At 35.3% G+C, this 22202-nt stretch overlaps 2 protein-coding genes across 3 annotated transcripts; both read right to left on the bottom strand.

The window, feature by feature from the left end:
* Nucleotides 1-881: 881 nt before the first annotated feature.
* LOC125192390 (GATA transcription factor 26-like) lies at nt 882-5865 on the bottom strand. The gene is made up of 8 exons (XM_048089926.1): nt 5569-5865; nt 4276-4644; nt 3513-3936; nt 3017-3089; nt 2536-2639; nt 1999-2185; nt 1793-1910; nt 882-1435 (listed from the first exon to the last, which is right to left on the bottom strand). Exons 1-8 carry the CDS (start codon nt 5606-5608, stop codon nt 1125-1127), a joined length of 1626 nt encoding a protein of 541 aa, XP_047945883.1. The 5' UTR covers nt 5609-5865; the 3' UTR covers nt 882-1124.
* Nucleotides 5866-9777: 3912 nt separating this feature from the next.
* LOC125191981 (glycerophosphodiester phosphodiesterase GDPDL6-like) lies at nt 9778-13250 on the bottom strand. Of its 2 annotated transcripts, XM_048089434.1 has the most exons (11): nt 13244-13250; nt 12919-13034; nt 12547-12843; nt 12356-12471; nt 11776-12274; nt 11647-11688; nt 11295-11570; nt 11095-11228; nt 10534-11014; nt 10261-10469; nt 9778-9931 (listed from the first exon to the last, which is right to left on the bottom strand). In XM_048089434.1, the coding sequence occupies exons 2-11, from the start codon at nt 13019-13021 to the stop codon at nt 9920-9922; spliced, it is 2169 nt and encodes a 722-aa protein (XP_047945391.1). In that variant the 5' UTR covers nt 13022-13034; nt 13244-13250; the 3' UTR covers nt 9778-9919. The 2 variants fall into 2 exon arrangements, with proteins under 2 accessions (XP_047945391.1, XP_047945390.1); XM_048089433.1 differs by lacking the exon at nt 9778-9931 and having other exon boundaries at nt 10072-10469.
* Between the last annotated feature and the right edge of the window lie 8952 nt (nt 13251-22202).

Genomic DNA, 22202 nt, shown 5'->3' with positions numbered 1-22202 from the left:
CAAGTTTTCCCTTTTTGTCATGTTCTTATATACGTCTTACTTGAATAGATGCACCAATCCACCATGTGAGCTATACGCCAATTCATTGTTTGGTTTGGAATGTGCATGAGGATTATAGGTATCTTGCATGTAGTTTCCTTCTTCACTTGGGGCAAGAGTACTAATACATCAATTTGAATTAGGATTCTTGGCGAAGACTCGAAGAAAGTACTCTCTCCTTCCTCCAATAAGCACATGTTTTAAGAAAATAGAATTTTGTTAGTTAAATAGAAAGAATAAAGTATAATATATGAAAAAGTAGATAGGAAAAAGTAAGAGAGATAATGTCAAATAAAGAAATGACTCATTGAAGTCTCAAAAAGAAATAGGAGTATAAATTACTTAACAAAGGACGGAGGGAGTAGTAGTTGCTTTCGACGCTCGCTTCAAAAGTGCTCAGACTTCTGGCTACTGTTATGCATGGAAGGATTCATCACAACATTGGCAAGTAGAGAAATTCCTCTACTACGTGATGTTGTGATGAATTCATGCTTATCTATATATTCAGCTATTTTAAAATTGATAGTAATATCTACTACCTTTGTCTACAAAAATTAGACCAATGTTAGTATTTTGGGTCGTTCACCAAAATTAGACCAATTTTAAATATGAAAAGTTTTAAACAAATAATGACCCTACACATCATTCTAAATGTGAACTCCACAACACTACTTCCACAACCTATAACTCTCTCTCACTTTACTAATTACGCATTAAAATCCGTTCCACTCACAACTTTGTCTATTTTTTTTGTGGACGAAGATAGTATTAAACATTAAAAAAATATGGTGTTGCATATCTTAAATCCTACATATCTAATTTATCACATAAGAAAAGGACGATTTGAATAATACACTATCCATTCTTTTTTCCCTTTTCTTAACACAATCTTTTGTTAGTAGGTACAAAATCCAAAGGCAAGTAAACTCATCCCCCTTTACATTCATTCCAACAAGGTATTCTCCATCCAACCTCAAATTGAACAAAAATGAAGAAGACAAACAAAACGGTTGAAACGAAGGTCACAAGAAAAGCTCCCCTTGTACACGAAATAAGCAGAATGTTATGTTGCTGAGATTATACCATCAAGGGTGGACAAGATAAGGGTACACTGAGCTGCTACTTGTGCTAGCCATGGTGCCAAAGCTCGAACTAGGGAGGAGCTCTGCCTGTGGAAAGGATCCATTGGATGGGATATCTAGCAGCAAGTCCTGGTCCGAATTCTCACATTCGAAATAGGATGTGTCCAGTACCGAGGAACCATTTTCATTTTGGATTGAAAATAGACTCTGAGCACCCACGAAGGAGTCATCTCTATCTGCGACTAGGACTTCTTTTTTCCCATAGCTCGACTTCATAATAACTCTTCTGGGACTCTTCATCATAACTTTCGATCCTGGGTGAAGAAAACAAGTTATAGAATAGCCAATCTGGATATTTCTAATTGAACAACGATGCCAAGATGCTTTGAGTAAGAAATAATTATATTGACATTTAAAAAAAAAATACTCCCTATGTCCTGTTATAAGTGGCTCGTAATTGGGAAGGTAGATCAAGAATAATGTGTTTTGAGTTAACAAGCTACACGAGATAGGTATAAAAAGACAGTGAACAAGATAGCTACGTGACTGAATCATTTTCAGCCCCACATGCCAATATAAACTCTAGATCATTGTAGATTCAGTTTGCTCAAGTATCACATTTATCTAATATTGTAATACTCCTAACAGCTGAGGAATTTCCACACATTTACCTGTAGTTTTTTGGTGCTGTCCCTCTCGTGATCTTTTTAAGGGTGTTGCGTTGACAATTTCAAAGCCATTGTATCCTCCCATCACTTCTGACTTGATGGAATTTTTGCACTTCAGATCCTAAAGATAGTAGTATTATTTAGTGTGTAAGTTAAACTATGAGAGACACAATTGAAGAAAGTTTTTACAAGTTATTGAAACTACGAACCTTAAAAGCTGTGTGTTGTTCCACCCACTTTGATTTAGCTAAATCGCCTAAGACAAGCTTCTTCAAAATTCTGCAATCCTCCCTATTGACCCCACCAAATGAGTTGTCAAAAACTCCCTCAGCAATAAGTGCTTGGAAAGATGACAGATTCATGTTGAACTCAGCGCTATCGAACATGCTTTTAAGGCTGGAAACGAAACAGAGCCCACAATAAGCAAACAAAAATGTATTACCTTAAGTCAGTTTAATTCTCTATAGTTTACAATACCTTTTTCTGATCAATGTTCGGCTAAAATGGAAAAAATATATCGCATCATCTAATATAATCCTTGATCAGTATCCAGACTACGCATTGTCAAAGAAAAATACCGTGATATAACATTGAAACAAGTGAGGGATTTGTAGTTCTTTCTTCAGTATTACAAAATATGCCATATGAGAGAAACTTCCCAAATTGGATAACTATTTAAATGAATTATGATAAGATGTGATCATGCTGGACTCCCGTAAGCTAGAGGAGAAAGCTAGAACACACACCTGCATGGAGCATCTGAAGTATCAACAGAAGGTAATAGGTTCATCAAGTGTTGTTGTTCTCCATTTGTCAAATGACTTGAAAACAATTCGAAATTAATGATGTCCTGCATCGAGATCAACGTATCATAGGACTGATTAACACTTGTAATCATACAATGTTTCAAGATCAACCAAAATGGAGAATGGGCAGAGAAATAAGTTGAATCAGATGATGATACGAATTACTTCCTATTCTCGATCAGATTTTACAATTAAAAACGCTATAATATAACTAGCTGAAAACGTACATAGTAAAAAGAAATGATATCAGTCTATTGCTACAAAATCCATGAGCTATATAGAACCGTTCACAAAAATATTTATATATGTTCAATTTGTTTCTATGGCTGAATAGGGAACTGGGTAAACATGCATCTGTATCACTAAGTGTAAATGTGAAATTGCTTATTAGTATCAACTAAACATTTGCTTTGCAACTTACTTGTAGATCTATGTAACATAGTGGAGAATTATGATGTGCAAGAATCGGTAATTTTACAACTTGATCCTTGTCTCTGAAATTGAATAAAAGAAGATGCATTAACAGCATATTCAAAGAAGCTACTTGAACCATATTAATCATATCAAAGTTACAAAGCAGCTAATTTATTTTTTTACACACGTTGCGATGTCTTATGTTTTTATGTTAAATTTGGACAGAAAAATAAGCAACTATGGACAAGAAATAAGTAATAAGAAATCTACGAAGCTTATCAAAAGAAGTTTGTTTCATAATGGATGAAATCTTAATCTATAGACTCATGTGACGTGCTTTAACCAAATGCAAACTTTCAATCAATATGTCACCAACGAAAATATTTAGCCATTTGAACTTATTAATTCACATAATTTCTCTACGGGGTATCTGTAGCTGAGAAATAATACTTCCGAAAATTCCTTGTGTGCTCATAAGAACCAGAGATTGATATTGAAAATACCTTCTCGTTTGTCCATGTACAATGCCAGGATAAGCCTTCGTCTTAAGTTTTTCATTAACTTTACTTGATGAGTAGGCGCCTGTGTCTTCAATGGGACCATGAAATCTTATATCCCGTGATGCTAAGGTATACTGCTTGTTATCAACAGAATGGGAGCTCGCTTCCGACTCTTCTTCTCTAACAAATGAACTTGGGTGCCGAATAAGTACACTTCCATGTCCAATCTCAACAGATACCATTGGTTTGTCACTCTCGAGAAGCAAGTCTTCTTCTGAAGATCCAGACAAGCATGATGACTGTTGTTCATACCATAATGTATACAGGTCTTTGGTAAGAACCTCAACCGGAGAAGGTTTTGGCCTTGCAACACAGGTTCTCTTCCTAGAAGGAACAATCGAATCCCAGGCACTGGGTTGGGGAGGACCTGAGATGGCAAATGAGTGAGAACTTGACCATATTACAATACAACATGCATATTATACAACAAGAAACAGAAAGATAAGTTATCGCCTTATTAGATGATGCATAAGCTTTTCAAGGTTTCCAATATCTAGTCTGCTCAAAATCTTTATAAGCAGTAAGTTAGAATATCATTGATTTATTTCCATATTCCATGGCCTTTTACCTTGAGTGCCCTACAAAAAATTGTCCCTCACTTCATATATTTCCCCCTCCCAAGAAAACATGATAGATAATAGTCAAAGAAGACAAGTGTTGCGGATCATGATGCTAGAATGATATCATGCATACAGATCCTACTAACTTGTCAAATCACTTGTATCAGCATTGCCATATTGAGCAAATTTTTCAGAGTTGGATATGGCAGAACCGGAGCTTGATCTATTGCTTGTATCTTCATCATAGACTTTTTGCAAACCCTGGTAACGGTCAGGGGGAACGTCTCCAAATTCAGCTACATCACTATTGAGCTTCCGCTTCAGAACCTTCGGCTCTTTGCTAATAACAGATACAGTTTTCACCTTAGTAAACCTCAAATCTTCTATTTCATCAGGTTCTGCCCTAGCATGTAGAGGAGTATAGTTTGCCAAAGTTCCCTTTGTCCTCCACCGTGAACCACATGCATTGCAGAGGACTGGCTTCTCAGGAGGCCCATTACGCCAAAGAGGGGTGCCTGTTGCATGATTGCGATTAGTCGAAAAACCATTAACCGTCATGAGAAAAGAATGATAGAAATCAGAGGGTTTCACCACATAAGTTGAAGCACAAAAAAACATATAAACTCAAGTTTTATAGAAGTATGACGACAGATGGACCTTGAATTCATTTCAAGAAAGTTACTGTAATCTTCGAACCACTTTGGCATTTAGCATAAGCTCAGTCTCTCATCACTTAAAAAACTTCAAACAATTAACTCATGACACATTCTGTTAAACCTCTCACAAAATTGCTTTCAAAAGTGAAACCAGTTCAAAGAAAAAACAATGGTGAAGTGCCTCCATTTACTGATGCATAGAAGCACCTCACATTGCAATTGGTAGAGGAATGATGTAAAGATTTTGCACTAATTAACCGATAAAGAGATGAAACTTATTCGCGCATGCTTCACATTGTCATGACAAGGACTCGTTTAAGTCTGATCACGGTGTGCTATCAACATACTCCTTGTAGGAAAGTTAGTACTATCAATAATAATCCATGATAGATATCTAACATCGATGGCGGTTAAGCATTGATCGAATTTGATCCAAAAGACGCATAACTTCATTGGAATACACTGAATGTCGCTAAATTGGCAATGAACTGAAGAACAAGAACAGGGGACTATGATCAATCCCCATGGTTGCAAATCAAACAGGAAACAACACCAGCAAACACACAAAAAAAGAGAGGGAAAATGAGTGAATAGATATTGCTCATTGTTCATTGATTCGCTTCTCACCAAAACATCAAAGGGAGACTAATTCATTGACTGAATGAATGCCAAAAACATTAGAATAAAACTAGCTCAATCATAAAAACTAATACTAACAGCTTATTAATCTACAAATTCAGAATAAAAAACACAAGATTGTTATTGAAAAACCAGAAAACTCACTTGTAACACCACAGTGATAGCAAGGTCCATGCTTTCCCATGTCTGTGGATTTCTTGAATCTCCCACAGTTAAAAAGAAGCACGGGAATTAAATGTAAATTCAGTCTACACCGAAACCGGCGAAAAATAAAAACTAAAGCTTTCTGAAAAATCAAATCGTTTGCAACACAAAATGAAATCTCCTTTTTTCCTCCTAGTGTGAAGAAATCCACTAAAAAGTGTGAAATTGAGGGAAGTGAAGGAGGAAAAAAGATGTGGGTATTAAGCTGATATTGAATGGAAGTCAATCCAATACACAATGACAACACCAATGGGAATAAATCAATGGGAAAATAAATAAGATGAGAAATTACTATAGGGGGGAAAAGGGATATGTTTTGATTGTATTCAATGTGACGTGTTATTTTGTATTCAATTTTTCTTATTGTGTGTGAAGTAAAAAACATTCGGTTATGTTTTACTACAATTTGATACGGGTAAGATTTATAAAGAAAATTGGTTAACAAAAATTAATAGAATCTGAATTCTTATTTTATATGTGAGTGAGTGAATTAATGAAATATAAAGTTCATTTGTCAAATATAGTATACATGAAATAAAATATTTAATAGGGGAAATTCCAAAATATAAAAATTAAAGAAGTCGAACATGGGGACCTATCTTTCATAATTCAATTACTCAAATAGTTGAAATTAGTTGGATCGGTCAATTCCATATTTTCTTCCAATATTAATAATTCAATTATACTAATACTATAAATGTCTTTAGTCTTAGTTTACTATTCGATTGATATTTAACGAACTAGAGTTTTTGCCAATCAATTAAACGCTTAAAATAGTCTCAAAGTACTTCAAAAATAATTAAACATAAACGTAAAGGACCAAATACGTTAGAATTAAGTAATACTCAATTTGTACGTCATTTATAGTGTCATTTTAATTTTGCACTGAGTTTTAAAAATTATTTGTCTTTGTGAAAAAAAAAGAGAAATGAGTTAGTGGAATATAGACCATATTTGTATATATTGATTTTATAATTAAATGTGAGTGTAATGAGTTATGAATGGTCGTCTTCATTCACTTAGAATATAAAAAAGTGAATGAGACTTTAAATCGTACGCATCCCAAAATGGCAAAGTGAGATATTTTTCTATGGAGGGAGAGAGTAGAAGGATAGTGTGAGTAGAAATGAGAAGGAGTATAAAATTTCATTAAGGAAAAATTGTCTTTTCACCTAATTTTTATCTTATTTTCCGAAAAAAATTATTATGGTGTGATATTTTGACCTCAGCAACCCATCTTGGTGGCCAAGCGATGAGAGAAAGGAAAAGATAGTATAGCAAAGATTTATTTAAAATAACCTTAAATTTTTAAGTTGTAGTCACGCTAAGATCAGACCATTTTATATTCTTGAGGTCACAGGTTCAAATTCTGCCACCTTCTGAAGACTTTTGGTTTTAATTCACAGTTGAGCAGAATAATTTCTGCAAAGACAGATTCAGATTTCAGAACACTTGTAATCAAACAAAAAAAATAACATTAGAAGACACAATTCATTTGAGTTAGAAATCAGAATTGTATGTGGCACATATCATATCAAGAATTTCTTATTCTGAGTCATTCTCATATCTCCACTGATACCATCTATATAGTGAAATGTAGACAAAGACTAATTTGAGGTAGATAATCTTAGTGGAGTTTAGAGCATCTCCAATGCTATTAGGTCAGCCACTCTCTCCCTGCCACGTTAGCAGCACTAAAAATCCACCTGCCACATCAGATTTAGGCCAGCCATAGGCCAGCCGCAAAAAAAATAATTCAAAATATACTACATTTACGGAATTAAAATTACGATTAAATTACGGAATTAAATTTACGAGACATATACTGGAAAATTCATTAATTGCATTTAAAAAGGTACATAGATAAAAAAAATTACATTTAAAAAGGTACATAATAAAGAAAAAAAAAAAACTATCGCCGTGCAGTCCTCCGTGCCCACAACTCTTCAATTATATCCTTTTGGAGTTGAATATGAGCATCCACTTGGGGCATGTCGGCAAATTCCTTGAGGCGGCCGACTTCATCGAGAGGTACCCCACGTCGTACGTTAGGGGTGGCCGTTCCGTGGCTTGGACCGGCTTCATCGCCATTGGGCCAACTAGTCAGTTGTACGCCTTCGTCTTCGACGATCATGTTGTGCAGGATAATGCAGGCGTACATTATTTGGGATATGCATGTGACATCCCACAAACGCATTGGACCCTTAATTGTCGCCCATCGAGACTGGAGCACACCAAATGCGCGCTCCACGTCCTTGCGCGCCGACTCCTGTCGTTCCGCAAAGTAGGCCTTCCTTTCATCACTTGCGTGCCTGATCGTCTTCATAAAGACGGGCCACCTAGGGTATATCCCATCCGCCAAGTAGTAGCTCATATCATGCCGGTTGTCGTTGGCCACAAACGAGACGGCTGGACCGACGCCCTGGCACTTCTCGTTGAAGAGGGGAGACGAGTTCGGGACGTTGAGGTCGTTGTTCGACCCGGCTACCCCAAAATACGCATGCCAGATCCACAGCCGGTAATCAGCTACGGCCTCGTGGATCATCGTGGGATTCTTTGACTTGTAGCCGGTCGTGTAGGCCCCCTTCCAGTGCAGTCGGACAGTTCTTCCACTCCCAATGCATACGAGTCTATGCTGCCTAACATCCCGGGGAACCCATGCTTTTCCCCGTGCATCGCATCAAATTCGACAATCTTCGGGAGTAGGGCTTCCAGAAGAGTGCGCTTTCACCGAAAAGCGTTCATCACGCCCTCACGAAATACTTAGGACATTCAGGGCTGTCGACTCACCGATGTGGAGGTACTCATCCCACATGTACGCCGCGCCTCCGTAGGCCAAGTTGCACTGATTGTCGCCGTGCACTTTTGGATAGGGGTGTGGCCGGGTCTCCGCCAACCGCATCGTGCACTGAAGTGGAAACACAGATATCGACGCTCTAATGCGCCAACGATACGCATAAATAACTCCTGCGCATTCTAAAACGCCGCCGGAACATGTGTGCGGAAAACCGCGGGTTCTCCGAAAAGTAGTCGTCGTACTGTGCCGCCGATGGATCCCGATCAATCACTGCTCGGTGGTGGATAACCCGTGGAGGGCGAGGTATCGCCTGCTGTTCCACCCTACGCATGTACCGCTCCATCTCGCGGTTCATGTAGGCCTCCATAGCCTCGTTCATCCTCCGTTCGTACTCCTCAGCATCCCCACCACTACCACCACTGCTACCACCCGCGTTACTCATCGCTCGATGATGCTCTTGTACAGAAAGTTAGAGAGAGAGAAAACTCGTTAAAACAAGCGGTGCAAATGAAAATGAAACTAAAATCGCGTTTATATAGGTTTTAAAAAAAAATTAAATTAAAAATCGGCGCTGGCCGATCGGGCCGCCACAATGGCGGCCAGCGCATCGGCCAGCCACACGCAATCGGCTAGCCTTGGCCGGTTTTTTCGCCGAAATTCGGCTAGCCTACTCCAATGGTTCGGCTAGCCGACCGGCTAGCCACGTCAATCGGCTAGCCGGTGGCTAGCATACCATTGGAGATGCTCTTATGGTCCGAATTCAAAAAAGATGTCAAGAAAAGAAAAATATAGAAACATTACTCCATTTTTTTCTTTGCTCTTACTTTGTTTTCTCTACTTTACTCACAAAATAATATTATATTAAATCTCGTGTCAAATTAGAAACTCCACCTAAATGAGAGAAAGGAAGTATAAGACTCCTTTAGATATAATGATAATAATAAGAAAAATTATAATAATTGCATTAACACACTTGCACTCCCCACATAACTACCGCCCACTTTTTCACCACTAAACACTATGGAGTACTTATTTAATCAGCTATTTACAAGTCTATTACTTTAGCCTGTAAGTTTTCCTCTTCGATTGTAGATTTTCAACTTTATATAACATTGTCGAAACACATATCTCCTTCGTTCTATAAAAGAAAAAGAGACTAGTTTTTGTCATTTTGGACTGTCCCAAACAAATAGCAATTTCTATTTTAGAAAATTACATAATAAAACTCGTGTATTTTCGAAAGTGCTTGAACGGAGTACGTGTTATAGTCAAAATGGGAAACTACGCGAGGCCAAAGGTTTGGAATCTAGAAAGGTCTTTTGAATTTGATTACGAAACACAATATGAGTACATTATCAAAGAATACGATTACTATTGAAGATCAAATTTGAATTTATTATTTGATATTATTCACATACAATTTCTTCCTATGTTTTGCCGACCATGATAATTATTCGGTTGTACAATTTGTGAGGGATGAGACTCCATCTCACATTAGTTTTGAACCTGCAAAACAAATTATAAAATAATCGATGTTATAGTAATGAATGCACATATTTGACAAATTACAAAAAATAAAGAGGGGAAGAAGTGTTGAAGAAAATACACAACTTTTTTCTTGTTTAAGACCATGAATGTGAATAATTACATTTGTTTTCTGATTATAGACCATCATCAATATTTCACAACAATCTGGCTAACTCCAGAGATCACTCACTCTCACATTCTCTTAGTGTATGAATGTATATTTCTCAGTGTCAGTGAAAATGAGATTTCTATGTATAGATGGTAAGAAGCAGCACCAGTGCAGCAAAATATAAGCTCTGAGCACTAACTCTTAATGTGTTCGTAGTTGAAGAAGTTTGTTTGTTCGGGGTGGCAGCCGGAAGAGGCGAGGGCGCCTTGGCCACCGGAGGCAGAGGTGGATCAACCACATCCTTCGGGCTGAGCTGAGGTGGCTCAGCTACTCCTTCTTGTGGGAACATCATACCTGGCTGGACCGGCATTATAACATACGGAGATTGCTCGTTTAAACACGATGATCCTGCCACACCACAACACATTTCATTGGCCGATTATTGGGATAGTAAGCACAAGTAAGTACTTACTGGAAAACAGATTTGCAGTGTAGGGATAGTCTGTTAAGAAGCCGTCAACTTGTAGGGCGGTCAACGTGGCGATCTCAACATACGGGTCAGCCAGATAATCGAGGGCCAAGTTTTGGTATTCATTCCTCAGATACCCAACATATACTGAGATGTTAGCAGCATGGAAGGCTGGGACGGTCTGAGTGAAGTTGGCGATGAAGCTGTTTTCAGCGACCGTGATGGAGTTTCTGCGCAAGTTAACTGCGTTCGCGTGTTTCTTGACCTCCTGCACTGCTTGGTCCGGTACGCTACCTATGGCATCCTTGAGGTACAACACTCTCTCGTACGTCGCCACATCTTTGAACGCATCCAGCACTGATGTGTCGTCTGATTCGACCATAACCTTGTGTAGTGTCTGCTTATCGAACTTGGAGTGGCTTAGCGCTGAAGAGACTGTACCGACTATGTCAAGACCCTTCTTCGAAGCAAGGAATGCAGCATTCTGAGGGATTACAAATGTGTGAGAAATAACAAAGCAAAAGAGTTTTTATCTCAAAGGAAAGGCTAGATATATTCATTCACCCTTATGGATATGAATACGCCGTGTGCTCCCACTGTTTTGGCAAGTTCCAAAAACTCGGGAAGGGTCAGAAGCTTGGCGTTGTTCTTGTTTACAGGATTTCTAGGAAGATCCGGGAAGAAACTCTCGATTTTGGCTGAAAATATGGAAAGTGTCAGTGTAAATAGGAACTTAGAAAATATAATAGGATCAACGTACGTACGCTTAAGAGTTTGAATCTCGTTCCACGTGAGTTCAAAGGAGAAAACACCATCAGCTGATTGAATCTCTTTGACGTTTTTCGACCTATCAATGAACATAGCTGCTGCATTAGTTGTTTTCATAAGATCAGCTCGGTCGGAGCAGAAGGCAACTCCATCTTTCGACATTTGAACCGAGCAATCAATTGCATCAGCACCATCTGCTACAGCTTTGTTGTAGGCAGCATCAGTCGAACCGGGGATATCTCCACTAGCACCGTTGTGGGATATGATCAAAGCTGTGGTATAAAGCGAATACATATCATACTAATATACGCGAAAATAAACAAGAATCCGAGCTATATTTCTTCTTACTATGTACTTCCCTGGGAGCCTTCTTGTCCACATTTATACATCCTGTGATAAGGACAGGAAGATTATTACACGAGACAACTAAAATAACGAGTGGGAAACGCAAAAATCGCAGAAGATTAGGTGTCTCACCGATTGCTTCTGAAGCAGTGGAAGGAAATTCAGACAAGACTCCATCAACAGAAAATTCAGAATTATCGGTGAAGTGTACGTACTCTAGCACGGGATCATAGCTAAAATTGTAGCTCCACAGCCTATCGTTGGCAAAGCTCGAAGCATACACGGAAAGCCCTGCTTTGTGAGCATCTTGCACGAGGGTCGTTGCTGGCAGCAACACCTTGGCCTTATCAACAGGCCAAATATATTCTTTTGGTACAACAATCCCTGATGCAAATGATTTGATCATGGACAGATCTTTTATTAGGGAACCGTATGGTTTTTTTGTCGTTGGCTCAACTTCATCCAATCCGAGGAATGTCAAGATAAGCTTCGTTTTGGACTTGGCCGCCTTTGCTCCTATAGACTTCAAAAATCCTATCTCTGGGGAAGAGAGGAACTCTGGAAGATGTGGCAATTCGTTTAGGAGGAACGATTCGACATCTATCTTGTGATCCTTATAGAACATATAATTCTGCAAAAAACATTTAATCAGTGATATCTTATTATTCTGTGTTGAAACTTGATAGATTACTAGTCTTTGAAAGACATGGACCTCAATGTTCAACCAAACTCTTGTTGGTATCTTTTTCTTATCTTCGAAAAGTTGAAACGGTGCAACCAGTGGAGCACCATCGTACACTCCCGATCTGGTGTAAATGTTTTGTCGTACTATGGGAAAAGAAGACGAACGTTAACAATAGCAACGTTTTTTCACACAGGCAAAAAATGACATGCTAGACTCACTCGTGACATTCTCAAATAGCACGTTGGCAGGGTAGTCGACACCAAAGTAGCCACGGACTTGTTGTCCATATACGTTGTACTCCTTAATTCCTTTAGGATCGTATTCCTCGATACTTGTTGTGTTCATAAGATTTATTTGAGCGATACAGAAGCCAACGTTATCCTTTGAAAAATGTACGTTACAATACTGGATTGTCCCAGGCATGCTAACGTCGTGAGAAAAGTCGTAAGCACTCATGCTTGAGCTAGGGAAGAATCCAGAGTATCCACCTAGTGCCACAACCTCCGGCTGACCGCCTGCACCGGAGAAAACATGCTCATTTTTACGACGCGTAACGCAACATAAACTCTAAGACAAGTTGCACATCCTACCATTTAGAGTCTTGAATTTCTTTTGAACAAGTGGTAGCTTAGCACCATCATTAACTTGTATGGTCAAAAACAGTAATATACACAAAAGCAAATGGCCAACCATTTCTCCCCAAAAACTGCATTGCCACAAATTAATTTGTATCATCATCATCATAAGTAAGAATGAAAATGCAATTAAATGTAAAATGATTTGGGCTTTAATTCTACCTCTATAACTATATATATTCACATGATAGACTAATGATGAAGCATTAAATATAAAATTGAAGAGCAAAACGAAAATAAGAATGTGGAGAGAAAAAATAATCATGAAGAAGAAGCTTACATGAATAGATGGTCTTAAACGGAGAAAAGTGGTATTCCCTTTTGGGGAAAAGGAAAAAAAAAATGAAAAAGGGAAGTTGTGAGGTATTGTGGCAGCGTGGGAAGGAAAAGGAATACAAAGATAGGAAAATGGGAGAAGAGAATGTGAAATGCGCATTAATAGCTTTCACAAATTTCTCGGATTATTAGCTCCGCCATGCATTACTAGTTTTACTACAACTAGAAGATCTAGTAAAACTAAAATATTGTATGTTTACCTAGTAAAATATTTAAAATTAGTAATCGTTAGATTTCTCTTTCCTTTAGAAATTAGAATTGTGATATGATTTGTCGATACATAAATCCTTAATCCTTATATCCAACAACACGTAGGGATTGGAATAAGATATGAAATTAGATCTTCAGATTCTATTATCGATATTTTTAAATGAAGATTAAAATATGAGTCAGTAATTATTGTCTAGATGTGCTGGGATTATTATTGGACTGAATTGTTAATGAGAGTCTAGTTTAATAAGAGTGTTCGTATTCTGTAAATTCGATCGGTTTGAATTTATTTTATGAATACTAAATAATGTTCTTGAACTAGATAATATTGGGTAAAAATGTTAATTAAAGTCAGACATAATACTTAAATGATTAACGGATATTTCTATCTTAAATACGAGAAATAATTAAATTAAAGAGGAAGCTTTTACAGTCTGTTAGAGTTTTGTATACTTTAAAAGCATCTTTTGAGTACTTGTGTAATGCAAAAACTCTTTGTTTATTTTTCAATCAATGAAACAAATTATTTTTTCACAATATGTTTTGTTTATACATTTATAATACTATATACGTCAATGAAAAGTATGAACATTTGTTCAGCACGGGTTTTTAATGTATAATTGGTAAAATAGGAGAGAGAGAGATAAAGGGTAGCGCAAATAGTGTTAGTCGAGAGTGAGCTTCACATTGTTAGTAGTGTGGTGCAATGGTATAAGTTGTAACTAAAATGATGTGCAAGGGTAATGCGTTATTTAACAATTCCAAAATTAGAAAGTTCATACTTTTCAGGTACAGACTAATGAGAAAATAGTTCATATTTTTCAGGGTTGAAGGGAGAATGTTGTTGCAATATTTAAATGTAAGAAACAAACAAATCAAAATCTTTTGCTTATTTAGACTGGTTGTGGGCGTCGTTCAAAGTAAGATAACACAATCGGTTCTATACAAACGAGAAATGGTATTTCACAACATATATACATCTTGACTACCAAATCGTGAAAGGTTGCAGTGACAATTCGCATATTTTCTACCTTTAAGGAAATATACGACATTGTTTTGGTATATCACCGAACGGATTTAACAGCGAGACAAGTATTTGAAGGAGTTGGCAACGGAATCATGAATAAATTAGAGAAAACAATCTATTTAGCAGATTATTGGGACAAATTCTATTAGCGCAATTATCACATGTATCATGCTCATAACTTCAATGAAAACATGCTTTAAGATTAATTGAAACCTAAAACATGCTTTTCTACGGAGCAGAAATATACCTTCTTGATTCTCCAAAGAATCATAGATGGCTCGCTACTTCTCCACGTGAAGATCTTCGATACTCGACCACAAATCTTCTGACTGGTCACCAAACTGTATTTCGATATCAGTGTGTGGGCTGATCTTATCAGAACACTAGGACTTAAATAAAGAAGACAGAAGATCCTCACGAAGTGGGAAAAGAAAGAAAAATTCGTCCCCCTCTGTGTATAGGAGTGGACGAAAGTTTCAACTGAAATTATGTATATTTTCTGAAAGTTTCAACTGAAATTATGTATATTTTCTGTCTCATTTATTCTCCTATTTATATTAAGTTCATATTGGGCTCAGTTAGGGATCTATGGAAGGTTTTGGATATGGCCTCCCCTAATTAGCTTTTTGCTAATTAAATCGAACCCATAATTTAATACAAGCTTATATTGAAATATTATTAGCAGCCACTACAGAAATAATATTGCAATGCCCATACAAATTCAAATTTACAAGTAATTCGGGTTTCCGTTTTGTTTATTGTTTATTTTCAGTACTTAAGATAGAAATGTTCATTAACTAATTATTGTCTGCTATAGGCGTAATTAATTAACTTCTTATTTGTTCTAAAAGTGGACTTAGCATGAAACATTTATTTATTGTTCATAGAGTAACCAAACTCCAACTAGCTAGGTTCCGAATAATAAAACCTTGTTTCGCGCTCCTCTTGAGGACATTATCAAACGAAACTTACGTCACATACGTTTCGATATAATAGCAATCCTAGAACCGCTAGATATTAATCACCACCACCCAATATATCAGGATTATTGGGTTACGAAAAATCCGCACCATTTGATAAGTCAAAGTAGTGCATAATTAATACTGTATACTCAATGCTAACATATATTGATTAAGAAATAAATATTTATCAAGATCTCGTCTTTCAATAGATAGCATAAAGATATGTCTTGTTGTTAGATCCGTTCAGTGCTATAACACACCAATGTTATCTTATTTCACTAAAGCTTAGAAATATGCGGACTGACATTGCAACCTTTCACGATAGGTAGTCTAAGCCTATCTAGGTTATGAAATTCTTCTTTTTCTTTGTTCAGAACTGACCGTATTACCTTAAAGTGGACCTCGCCCACAACCGATCTACTAAAACAATGACTTAGACTTTGTTAAGTTTCTTATACATTTAAGTATGTAATATAACAACCATTAAATGTAAAACATATCAACATTATGATAAAAATAATCTGTTTTATTCCTTGGAAAATAAAATAAGAGTTTTTACAGTATTCAATCACTCGAAAGATGAATTCTAGTATACAAACTCTAAGGCCATGTTTGGTTGGCGGGAAAGTAAAGTTGGCAAGGAAAATGATTCCTAGGAAAATGAATCCCAGGAATATGATTCATTGATTCCTAGTAACTTTACTTTCTTGTGTTTGGAAAATATCAAGATTTTAAATTTATATTTAATTTAAATACTAAACTAAAAATTTACTTATTATTTTTTTATTTATAAAAAAAATAATATTGTAAAATTTTAAATAAATTATTAACTATAAATAATAATTATTATATAATTATATTTATTATTACGATGGATAGTTTAAATATGGATTATCCATCGTAATATATAATGATATAATTATAATTAAAGTTACATGGAATATTATAATACTCATTTATTATAATAATAAATATAATAATTATTATATTATAATTATAATATTTATAGATATTATAATTGAATAAATTTTATAAATTAAAATTGCACTATGACTTTATTGATTAATTATTAATTTATAAAATATACTAATAGTTATTATTTATTATAAGATTTATATTATATAATTATATTTTAATTATTTAATAAATTATTATTACTGTTATGAATTATTATAAAATATAAATATAATTATGATCATTTTAATTATAGTATTTATTATAGTGAAATTAAGTATGATTTATAATTTTAAATTATTTTTTAAACATTGAAATTGTTATTATAATTATTATTATTTATCATTATTATTATTATTATTATTATATTACTATTATTATTATTATTATATTATTATTTATCATTATCATTATTATTATTATTATATTACTATTATTATGTTGTTATTATTATTATTATTATTACTATTATTATTATTAAACTATACTATATTGCTTAAATATGTAAGAATCCTAAAATTGGGAAAAAGAATACCTAAGAAAAGTTAGGATTCAGAATCCTGGAAAGTTGTACTAACTTTCCTTGTTCTCGGATTCTGATTACTTTCCTAGTTTGATTAAAAACTGAAACAAATGCAGGAATTTAAAATTTAAGGAATCAGATTACTTTCCCAGACAGAATCCTGACAACCAAACATGGCCTAACAGTATTTATTGTTATTTATTGAAAGACGACGTCTCAATGATTATTCTAAATCAATATATTTAGCTTTGAATCCTGAATTTTTCGTAATCCACAAATCTTGATATCTTGGATAGTGGTGATCAATGTATACTGCTGCTGTGATTGTTATTGCATTGAATCGCTTCGCAGGTGAGTCAATAGCATATACTTTAATTAACTAATCGTGTCTCAGAATTAAGTTTTATTATTCAGATGATGGCCGGTAGGAATATAATCCATGAATAATAAATAAGATATCTAAAGTAGACCATGATCGGCCTCAATACATGCATGGTTTTATTGGGTTTATTACACTAACATGGCTAATAATGTGAATAAAGAATGGCAAATTTGAGTGTGTAGAAGCTAGAAAACGAAGAAATAGAGAGTGCAGGGTCAATCGGATCACCTCAAGAAAAGAGCGAAAGCAGCATGAAAAAGAGTCGAGTTGATCCGTTGAAGTTGTTGAACTGATCTAGTGGAATCTTGCATCTGCAATGCTGAGTCACGGGAGAGAGAAAGAGCAAAGGCCATTCTAGAAGGGGCAAAAGTGTCAAAAGCAAAATGGTCTTAACCTAGGGATATGAGCCCAACATGCACTCTATAAATATGGCAAGATTGCATGGATTCCATATCGCTCATCACTCACCATTTTCGATCACTCAAATTTAGTCTAGTCATGGAGTAGAAGTAATTAGCTGCCAAGGAGTCACCATTCCACTTTCAAGCTCTCAGCTCTTCTTCCTCACCAAGGGAGACGAGGCCAGATCCGTGAAGAAGTCCTTTTAGCTCATCATCTGTGTAGTCTTTTGAGGATTTTGAACAATTTACCTTCCGTTATTTTCATCGCTTTCGTAGTTCTAAAGTTTAAACATGTTTTTCTCTAAGTCGCTACTTAGTTTCTTTCATATCACTCTTTAATTGCGCAAGAATTATGTTCCTTTTGTTTTACCGAAGATCTTGAATGAAATGGAGTTTTTGGTGCAAGCTTTGTTAGATCTAGTGTTTTCAGTGTTGATTGCTTTTATTCGCTTTGGATCTGTCCTTTTACTGCTTTCTCGTAGGTAGATCTACATTTTAGTTCGCAAACTTGCATGATTTACTTTCCTTGGCCTAGATTTGTTTTCGTTTACGTGCAATTTCTATGGATCTGATTATTTCTGCTCTGTTCTCGAGTTTTATGTTGATGCCCTATTTTGATTTACGCTTATGCTTTTCGTTCAGTAGCTTAGATTAGACGCAGAAGGTAGTTAGTTAAAACCACCTTCGTCGTCACCTTTTTCTTTATTGTCAGCTTTTCCGAGTGTGCACGCGGATGTGTCAGTGGTCCCGTGTACTTTTTATTCTTTGTCGTTTTTAGTTTAGTTGATCCAGTCGAGTCTCTAGTTTAGAAGATGTTTTCATTTAGTTGATCAGTTCACTTTAATTTAGTCTAAACCCCCAAAATTAAAGCGTGGCCGCAACCGACCTTTCCAAATGTCTCATTCTCAACTCCAACGCATCTATCTCTGAGGGATTCGACCATTACTTCTCTATGCTAGCTTAATAGTGTTGTTGGGTTAGGTTTTGAACACTCTCTTCATCTTCATTCACACACAACGATCGTGGTAGTCGCCCAGTTTGAATAGGTCCCAGAGTAACTTGATCAGGTTGTGTGCTTGTGTGTTTTAAAATTTACTTGTGAATTGAGCAATAAGGAGAGATGAGTTTTCATACCACTCTTATATAAAGAAGTTAATCAAAAGTCAATAGCATACTTTAATTAATTAATATATATTTATATCTTAAGTGCGGAAAATGATTAAATTAACGAGGAAGCTCGGGATACTCGTAAGTTCAGATTTGATGGGCAATCAATACTCTCTCCTTCTCACCATACATGATGGATTCATTTTGGGGACGAGATTTAAGAATATGATAGTACTCCCTTCGTCCCCAAAGAATATGCACTTTGGGTTTGACACGATTTTTAATGTAAAATTGGTAAAGCAAGAGAAATGTGGAGAGCAAGAGTAATTAATTTATTGTTAGGGGAGAATGGTTCCCACCTCATTAGAGAGAAATGACTTTCCAAAATTAGAAAGTGCATATTCTTATGAGACGGACTAAAAAGGAAAGAGTGCATATTCTTATGGGACGAAGGCCATAGTATTTATCAAGTTATGTTGTGGAGAGAATAAAGTATGAGAAAAGAAAATGTTGAAGAGAGAATAAAGTATGAAAGATAGAATAAAATAAAAGAGAAGGAATAATGTAATAGAGATAAAGGCGTTGTTTTTCTTTAAAAAAAAAACCAATCACTTATGGTGGAACAACCTAAAATGGAAAGTTAATCATTTATGATTAGGGATGTCAATCCAACCCGAAATTCGTGGGTCGGTCCAAATAGCCCGGTAAAATTAGTAGGTTAGGACTGTAATTTTGTAACCCGAATACAAAATGGGCTAAACGGGTTAGCCCGAATGGGTTGGCCTGAACGGGTTGCGGGTCGGCCCGACAGGTTGCAACTTTTAATTAAAAAATATTAAGTTTTAAGAGTTCTTTTTTTTTTTGAATTTCATGTGACACAATCATTAGTCTTCTTAAATATTTATTCTACATTTTTTCACTTGATCACACACTATTAACTTTCAAGTTCCACCTCGACTCATTATTCCATCGTCTCATCATCTGCCACTATAGTCTTACCACCACAAAAGCTAATCACGACAAAATTAAGAACTAACTCATCAACAATGATATATGTAAGATATCAACAATGCCAAAATAATGACACGAATACAGGCTTTAATTCAAATTGATTGTTTTAATTTTGATTATCGTTGTTTATGTTGTAGTTGATCGAGATGAAAGACTTCTCTCCAACTATTATTTAAGAAAACTATGAAAATTTAAAGATTTTATCTGATGTATAACTAAGAAGAAAAAAATATCAAAAATTTAAAATCATTTTTTAGAGGAAAATTTTGATACAAGAGATTAGCTTCGGAAGTCTTTAGGCTAGAATAGCCCTATGGTTAGCCTGAAACCCAGCGGGTTAGGGTTAGGATCGAAAATTAATGACCCGAAAAATCTATAACCCGAATAGCCCGCACCCAAATAGCCCGACAACCTGAGTGGGTTGGCCCGAACCCAAACGGGTTAGCTCAATTGACATCCCTACTTATGATGGGACGAGAGAGTACTCCCTCAGTCTCATAATAATATGTGCACTTTCCATTTTCATCCGTTTGACAAAATATGTGCATTCCATTTTTGGAAAGTTATCCTACTTTATTACCCTTATATATCAACTTATTTACAACTTATACCACAATTAAACACTACTAATAATGCGGGTCCTACTATCCATTTATACTACTTTAACTATCATTCTCCTACTCTATCTTACTTTTCCAATTTTGTCTTAATTCTCCTGCCATATCAGTTGTCTATATTTTTGTGGACAGATGAAATACTATTTTAGTGTATTGTCTGATAATAACATTTTATTTAAGAGAAGCACAATATAATTAATTAAAAGTCAAATATGTGTGCCACAAAAATCCAAACATCCATGGATAGCTGATGCTAGGAAAGGATGTACCAGCGGCAAGCCGACCACCGCTCCAGCGGGGGCTTGGCCGGTCCCGAAACTGCCCCACCCATGGTCGCCCTCCGTCCCGGCACCCAACGCCCCGACACCGAATCCAAAATGTTCAAAGTTGAGAAACTGCGCCTTATGATAATAAAATAAACCCTAGGGGAAGAAGATGAATGAGAATGGGCTTCAATTCATGTAGGAATATTAATTTTCTATTGGGCCTTAACTTTTATTATATTTATTGAGCAACAATGAAGATCATGTAGAAATTTTATTTTTTTGTTACAAATGTCATTTCGATGCTGTAAAGTTAATAATTCTGCTCACATATATTAGAAAGATCATGTATGTTTAAACTATTAATTAACATTTTTCTATATAAATTGAACGAAGGTAGGTTCATTGGTTACCAGTAAGACTTTTGTAAAAAATAAAAGAAATGAAGGTCAATAAAAGTGAGAAAAGTTTCTATATTTATATTATATATAATTATATTTGTCAAAAAATTATTAATTAAATACATTAAGAAATTTTTGCTCCATGCGAAGATTAATTAGTAATCACGCACAACATATTTTATCTACTCCGAGTCAATAATATTGTTCAATAATTTATACTCCTGTAGTGTTTTATACCCTAGCTTCAATTTTTACGTGATCATTTCACAAATTTATTGAAATTATACGGTATCATGATTGCGATGTAAAAAAAAATTATACTAGCACTAAAGTACTTTTAAAGACAATTAATGAGATAAACCTTGGTGGAAATGACCCAACCTTCACTCCGGATTGATAGGGATATGTATGCTCCCTTTCACATGCACTATATATTTATATATCTATATTATGAGTAAAGAAACTCAAACTCATTAAATTATTAAATTTGGTCAGCGGAAATGCGTTGTCTATTGTTATTATTATTGAGCAAGTGTGGTCATATTTCCAATTTCCAGAGCTTGCTGAATTGAAAATACACTATTTTCGTCCTTTTTTGCAAGCATGATTACCATACGCATGTAAATGAAAAGCTTCTCACTATTTTAAATTATTCTTCCCAATATAATATATCATGTCTACTTTGTAAGTCCTCACTATTTTAAACTGTAAAGCGTAGTTAAGCGGCTATCCTCTTAGAGCATCTTTAAAGGAAAAGAGGCAATTTTTTATTTATTTTTTTATAATAGTAAATATTCTTTCTAATAAAATACTACTACTAGTAAATGTCAAGAAAAGAAGATAAATGTAAAAAGCTGAAAAAATAACTAGCATAATTACTTTTTTTATGAAATAGAAGTAAAAATATATATGTTCTAAACTGAAGAAAATATAATATCTTGGAGAATATATTTTTATGAAAAATAAATAAATATAATAACGTTGCTCTTTATTTTTTCATTTACCTCGTCTTGAAATTACTCTTGCCAATATAGAGATTAGTTAC

This window comes from Salvia hispanica, chromosome 6 (assembly GCF_023119035.1).
Source record: "Salvia hispanica cultivar TCC Black 2014 chromosome 6, UniMelb_Shisp_WGS_1.0, whole genome shotgun sequence".
Taxonomy (NCBI): domain Eukaryota; kingdom Viridiplantae; phylum Streptophyta; class Magnoliopsida; order Lamiales; family Lamiaceae; genus Salvia; species Salvia hispanica.
The sequence above is the reverse complement of the archived record's forward strand: the minus strand, read 5'-3'. Positions and strand labels throughout refer to the sequence as shown.

Coding starts and splice junctions, on each gene's coding strand:
- LOC125192390 (XM_048089926.1), bottom strand. CDS start 5,608: ATGGGAAAGCATGGACCTTGCTATCACTGTGGTGTTACAA. Junction 2,186..2,535: donor ACTTCAGATGCTCCATGCAG/GTGTGTGTTCTA, acceptor TTTCGTTTCCAG/CCTTAAAAGCATGTTCGATA. Junction 1,436..1,792: donor ACAGCACCAAAAAACTACAG/GTAAATGTGTGG, acceptor TTCTTCACCCAG/GATCGAAAGTTATGATGAAG.
- LOC125191981 (XM_048089433.1), bottom strand. CDS start 13,021: ATGGTTGGCCATTTGCTTTTGTGTATATTACTGTTTTTGACCATACAA. Junction 12,844..12,918: donor GAAATTCAAGACTCTAAATG/GTAGGATGTGCA, acceptor TCTCCGGTGCAG/GCGGTCAGCCGGAGGTTGTG. Junction 12,275..12,355: donor GAGTTTGGTTGAACATTGAG/GTCCATGTCTTT, acceptor TGTTTTTTGCAG/AATTATATGTTCTATAAGGA.